General features: G+C 35.3%; 1 protein-coding gene across 2 annotated transcripts; it reads left to right on the top strand.

The window, feature by feature from the left end:
- Positions 1-105: 105 nt before the first annotated feature.
- Positions 106-4,740, top strand: LOC147405114 (protein RER1B-like). Of its 2 annotated transcripts, none has more exons than XM_086441267.1 (4): positions 106-461; positions 660-1,029; positions 3,639-3,819; positions 4,383-4,740. In XM_086441267.1, exons 2-4 carry the CDS (start codon positions 680-682, stop codon positions 4,434-4,436), a joined length of 585 nt encoding a protein of 194 aa, XP_086297393.1. In that variant the 5' UTR covers positions 106-461; positions 660-679; the 3' UTR covers positions 4,437-4,740. The 2 variants fall into 2 exon arrangements, with proteins under 2 accessions (XP_086297393.1, XP_086297394.1); XM_086441268.1 differs by having other exon boundaries at positions 663-1,029.
- The last annotated feature ends 1,328 nt before the right edge of the window (positions 4,741-6,068 follow it).

Below are 6,068 nucleotides of genomic sequence, written 5' to 3' on the forward strand. Positions count from 1 at the left end.
AAGGGGTTGGTTAAGCCAAAACGGAAATACTCGGACGAGTCCACTCGGTCTTGAAGATGCCGTGACGAGACGAGATACCGGGTTAGAAAACCAACGTTTCCAAATAGAAAGAAAACAAAATGCTCTCGTTGATCGATTCATTCGCACCTGGCAGATATGCTTCCAAGTCAATGATGTTAGGCGAACTAGGGCTTGTTTAGCAGATCTGTTCTACTTTCTGTTTGATTTGTTTTTCCAATTTGTCATCGAAAACCCTAATCTTTCTGAGATCTGGTATTTCTTCTAGAATTTTAGGGTTTATTTCGCAACCTCAGATCTGTTTGTGTAGCTACATTTTTTCTCTTGCAGGATTGTTTGGATTTCTTGCATTAGATCTCAAATTTAGGGTTTCTTCGAGAATTGGGGTTTTTTTCTCTCCGATATCTTCAAATCAAGATTTAAGATTCTTGGACGAAGAACAGGTACGATTTTTATTTTTATTTATTTTTAAAATTCTAGTATGTTTTCTCAGTGTTTAAGTTCCCAACTGTATAATATTTTAATTTACATGGAGATCCGACTTTTTAGGGTTTCTTTGTTCTAAATTTGGGTCTTTTGTTGCTAAAATTATAGTATTCATGCGTGTATTCTTTCTGTTAAAGTATCTGCTTGAATTTCAGCAGCTTAAGACCTAATTTTAATGGAGGAAGTTGGGGGAGATGAGGCATCTGCAGTGTCACCATTAGCGAAGTGGAGAAACGATTTCTCGAGGGCGTTTCAGTATTATCTCGACAGATCTACTCCTCATACTGTCCAAAGATGGCTGGGAACCCTAGTTGTTGCATCGATTTACGTTTTACGTGTTTATTTTCTTCAAGGGTTTTACATAATCTCATATGGTTTGGGGATTTATCTTTTGAATCTCTTAATCGGGTTTCTGTCGCCAAAGGTTGATCCAGAACTGGAGGCTTTGGACGGGGCTTCGTTGCCCACGAAAGGTTCGGATGAGTTCAAGCCTTTCATTCGCCGTCTTCCCGAGTTTAAGTTCTGGTAATTTCATTTTTCTTTTGTGTCACTTAGTTTACGTCTTGTTAAAAATAGGGGATTTTTTCTACTTTGTGATTCTAACATGTTTTAAGTTTTAACTGATATTTTACACGGTTAAGATGGTACTGGTAAGAAGTATGTTATCTGGTTTGAATTTGGGTTTGTGGTTCACCACTCTAGAATGAACCCAGTTCGTAGGGGTTGGTAGAGATAATTTGTTTCTTGGTTCGCGTTGGTTCCCTAGATCTGTTTGCTGGCTTGGTTCGCTTGTGCATATGTATAATTCAAGTAAACAAGTTATAAGTTTAATTATAATGTTAAAAAATTATAAGTTCAATAGAAACAAATTAATATAATAATCCAAATTCTAAATATAAACAATGAAAAAAATATGCAATAAATTGGTTTGGTTCGCCGAACCCAATCAAAATTTGGTGGATTTGTGGTTCGTTTTATTTTACGAACCCGCTCCAAACTGCACTGCGAACTGGCTCGCTTCGTACCGATTCGTGGTTCAGACTAGTATCAACGAATTGCGTAACATAGGTAAGAAGGGTATGTTTCTTGAAAAGGAGTCTTACTCGGTAGAGTATGCTTAGCATGATTACTTGACAATGGCTTATTAAGGGAAGAATTATTCATGCAAAATGTTGCTTGTGCTTATATTTATACTTTTTGGTATGAATCTGTTTTGAAGTTCTCTAGACATTGCTTTATACTGATTCATCATTCAAGTTATTGATATTCAAGGCCTTTATATTTTATCTTATCTAATGCTAAATCCTGTCTATTGGTTGGGTTCTCTATCTGAATTCTTGTTCATGACTTTCTAGCACTTACTGCCCTTAACATTTTTTTGACATCTAAGCACTTTGCTTCCCCTATTTTTCTCAAGGGTTCATGATCACTCTTTTGCATGGGATAGGATAATAATTTTAACTGTAATTGTGATCCATTGTTGAAGCATTCATGTGGACCAGTTGATCATATAAGTTAGTAATTGACATTGACTTGGTTATGAGTGGCATAATTAACATTTTGGCCACTGAATAAAAAGTGTTTGATAAGATTTTGGTTAAAAGAAATTGGAATTTAAAAAAAAATGATTAAAAAGACGAGAGCATCAAAAGATTGATGAGGGAGAAGTTAGGTTTGAAGTCCAAAAAAAATGCAAACTAAAAAAACATGCATAAATATACACATGATATAATATGGATAAGTTATATAATGATATGAAAACTATCTAATTTTCTCTTAGCCTAGTGATACTAGAAATGCCAGCATTTTCCAAAATGCCTTGCTTCTTGTCTCCAAGAACACAACTGTCCCTATGACCTTGAACTTCTCTTGCATTCAATAAAAAAATTACTACAGATGTCACTCTTAAGCTCTTTGATCGTTCACATGTTCATAAACATTGTTATAATAGTGCTTATTAGTGATTGCATAAAACAATAATCCACAATACTTATTATAAATATCACGTCACAAAATAAACAACCCCATTACGTGCTGTGTTGCATGTATAAAAAAATTACGTATCTTAAGTGTAAGCTGAAATTTTCATCACTCTATCTTTATTATGTGATACCACTTTTATTTTTATTGTTTGGAATTCTGCTAGCTCGAAGTTGGAATCTAGAATTAAAAAAGGGAAATAAGAAATGGGAATCTAGATAAGATATTCGCTTTTTTTGTCTCAAGGCATCCTGTGTGTCCATTCTCCCATGTGTTAGACATCTTATGTCCTCGAAATATTATCCTTAATGACTGGATATGGCAGATAAAGATTACAAATTAGGGGGCAACTGTTCACGGTTGTCTCTTGTGAAGAAATTATAAAAAAAAATTGATAGAGCTTCTGAAGGATTTAACAAATTCATCAAAATGAAAAGGGGAAAAAGAAGTAGATTTACATTGATTTCACCCAATGTTAAGGTCCTTGAGGAAATTCTATAAGGGACCACTATCAGTTATTGAAGTCTGCTTTTCGATGGCTGATTCCTTGCCATCAAAATCTGTTTTGAGTTGTTACTGACTTACCCAAGTTCACTGGGTCCAAGTGTCATTGTTACCAACTGAAACCATATGATAGATAGTTCTGAGATTAGTTCTGGAGATCACACTCAGCCCACTAATTGTACTTAAAGATGCAAAGCTGAACCTTAACTTCTTACCCCTGTTCTCTCTAGAGAACTCAATCAACTTCAAGAAATTTGATTCAGTTGAACCTTATATTTGAGAAATCAAATGAGTGTAGTTGTTGCACAATGATTTGTGGAGTTATAGTTCAAACCATCTTAAAATATTACCGACTGATTTACATTATTTATGCTAGGTTACCACTACCACTACTACTACTACTACTACTACCGCTATTCATTTTTCACAGTTTTAGAATCATTTTTGCTCTTTATCATTCCCTGTACTACTACTGTATTTTTCGCGTGTTTTGCTAGGCCTTCCTTTTCCCCCTATTCATTTTTCTCAGTTATAGAAACATTTTTGCTCGTTATCACTCCCTCACATTCCTTTATTAGTCCATGAAAACTTGTGAGCTTTCGAAAGTTAGAAGACATGATAAGCTTTTGTGTTTTGTCCTAATGGTTCAGGTATTCCATCACAAAGGCCTTCTGTGTAGCGTTTCTTATGACTTTCTTCTCGGTGTTTGATGTCCCTGTCTTCTGGCCCATTTTGGTGTGCTACTGGATTGTTCTATTTGTCCTGACGATGAAACGCCAAATCGTCCACATGATCAAATACAAATACATCCCGTTCAGTGTTGGAAAGCAGGTAAGCATCAAGTAGTATTTAGTTGCCACGTCTCACAACCATGGTTTTAAGTTTTTTACATCTCAATTTCCAGTAAGACATGAACAAAACATTGAACATTTCAGGATTGTTTTGGGTTGTCTAAGAATGTTTCGAAATATCTCGTAATGTTTTTGGTCTAAACTGTCTTGGGTTTTCTTCTGATTAATATATGGATTTAAGATGAGATTTTATCTTGCTCTAAACAATTATAATGCCTGCCATCAACTTTTTTGTTGTTGGCAGTGGCGAGGGCAGCTACTCATCCAATCTCATCTTATGGATAAAAAAAGGGTTTTTAGAAATACCCCTCTGTTAAATTGGTGATATTATTAAATTAAAATTTGGAAAAACTCAAAATTTCACTAGTTAAATCATCAAGAAAACCCAACCTTGACTTAAGGTCAAGGGTTGTAAACCTAATCTTGCATTTTGCAAGGGGGCAATCCTAATATCACCAATTTAAGAGGTGGGTGTTTCTAAAATGCCCATAAACAATAAATAAAATTGAAACATCTAATGCTGATCTTGATTGTTTCTCACAGAAGTACACAGGGAAGAAGTCTTCTGCGAGTAGCAGCGGCTTGCCCAGGGACTGAAGTTTGGTGAGAATCCATAATCTTGAGCAAAAGCTGAAGAGTGGCCATACATGAGTCTCAAGAAATTTATGCTTTAGATTTTGTGGAAGAAAACACATAATACATGTCATTATAAAGTTTAAACCACTTTATTAGAGATTCATAGTTCAATTGTGCCTTTGGCTTTTTACAAGGCCAGCAAACATGACAGTATCACAGATGAAGTGAAACTTTGTGCATACATGTATGATGTTGAGAAGATTCTTGTGTTTTTCAAATTCCAAGCAATGTAATTTGCACTACTATTAATTCTCATTTCTGTTCATTCTGTTTGGGAGGAGTGAGTTTTTGCTCTCCCTAACCACTGATCATCTTATTAGTAGGGTATTTTGCCTGTGCCATTTATTTATTTATATATTTTGTTTTGAAGCTTCAGCGAAAATGACGGTGAGGTGAGAGAAATATATTATATTATGAAAAAATGTAATAATTACACATGCAAACGATGACATTAGCAGGTTTAGTATCTAACTTTTGAGGGTAAAAATGTAAAAATGCAAAGGGCATTTTGGATTTGAAAATATACTCTTTGATGATGTGACAATTTTTTAGGGTAAAATCTCAAGAGATGAACTCCTAATTTGTGAAAGTTAAAGAGTCCGAAACATTAAAAATCTTAACCTAATAAGATGAATTGACTTAATTGTCGAAGTGTTTTAATCTTTATTGACGAGAGGGAGTAGTGTTATTAGATATTATAAGGGACGTGAGGTCTGCAAAACTTTTGATAAGGCTTTTGAACCCTTTGAAAGCTTTAACACCAAAGAAGAGGAGCATCCCAGACATGTCATGCATGTTGGTTATTGGATCTTTAGGACATATGGTCTGAATAAACTTTGGATCCCTTTGAAGGCTTTGACTCTGTCGAGGAGAAGAAAGAGACATACATTCCAAGACATGGCACACACGCATGGTTAAAAAAAAGCTCCTCATTTTATTAGTTATGGATTGTCTTACTAGTCTCAAACTTCAAAATCAATGCAATTCCCACCTGTTGGCCGACAAAGTATGAAAAACAATTTTCTTTCTGCTAAAAAAAACTTTGACAACCCATAAAGTAAATGTGGTCGGTGTTTGTATAACAAATATTACGTCAGAAAACTTGGTGTTTTGTTTACTCGACTTATTTTCTTCTCATATGGCTCTTCAGTCCCAATTTGTGTCACTGTGTCTAACGGGTTGCTCATCATCATTGAAACATCCAGTTTATTAGGCAATTTATGTTCGAGGAAGAAGTCTCCTTCAACAAATCTTCAGCCCGATCGTCAGTCAGACAACTACAGTTCCCCATGAAGACTCCATGTTCATCTCAAAATAACCACTACATATGCGTTGTTCTTTGTGTTGACGTGTCTTCCTTCTTTTCTTAATATTTCTTCTGCTGCTGTAAACACATTCTCAATGATAACCTTGCAGCTTGAGACAGTTGGGGGAGTTGTGGCTGATTTCCTGAAGAAGATCTAAGGCCTCCTTTGAGTCTGCTCTGCTTTCAACCGAAATGCTTTTGTGGACTAATAATTTCTATAAGAATCACAATTGTGAGACTGATTCTTAGGTGTCAGCTTACAGGGAGTTGCATTTTGGGATCTAGAA

This window comes from Akebia trifoliata, chromosome 4 (assembly GCF_017979445.1).
Source record: "Akebia trifoliata isolate Shusen 1 chromosome 4, ASM1797944v1, whole genome shotgun sequence".
NCBI lineage: Eukaryota > Viridiplantae > Streptophyta > Magnoliopsida > Ranunculales > Lardizabalaceae > Akebia > Akebia trifoliata.

Coding starts and splice junctions, on each gene's coding strand:
- LOC147405114 (XM_086441267.1), top strand. CDS start 680: ATGGAGGAAGTTGGGGGAGATGAGGCATCTGCAGTGTCACCATTAGCG. Junction 1,030..3,638: donor CTTCCCGAGTTTAAGTTCTG/GTAATTTCATTT, acceptor CTAATGGTTCAG/GTATTCCATCACAAAGGCCT. Junction 3,820..4,382: donor CGTTCAGTGTTGGAAAGCAG/GTAAGCATCAAG, acceptor TGTTTCTCACAG/AAGTACACAGGGAAGAAGTC.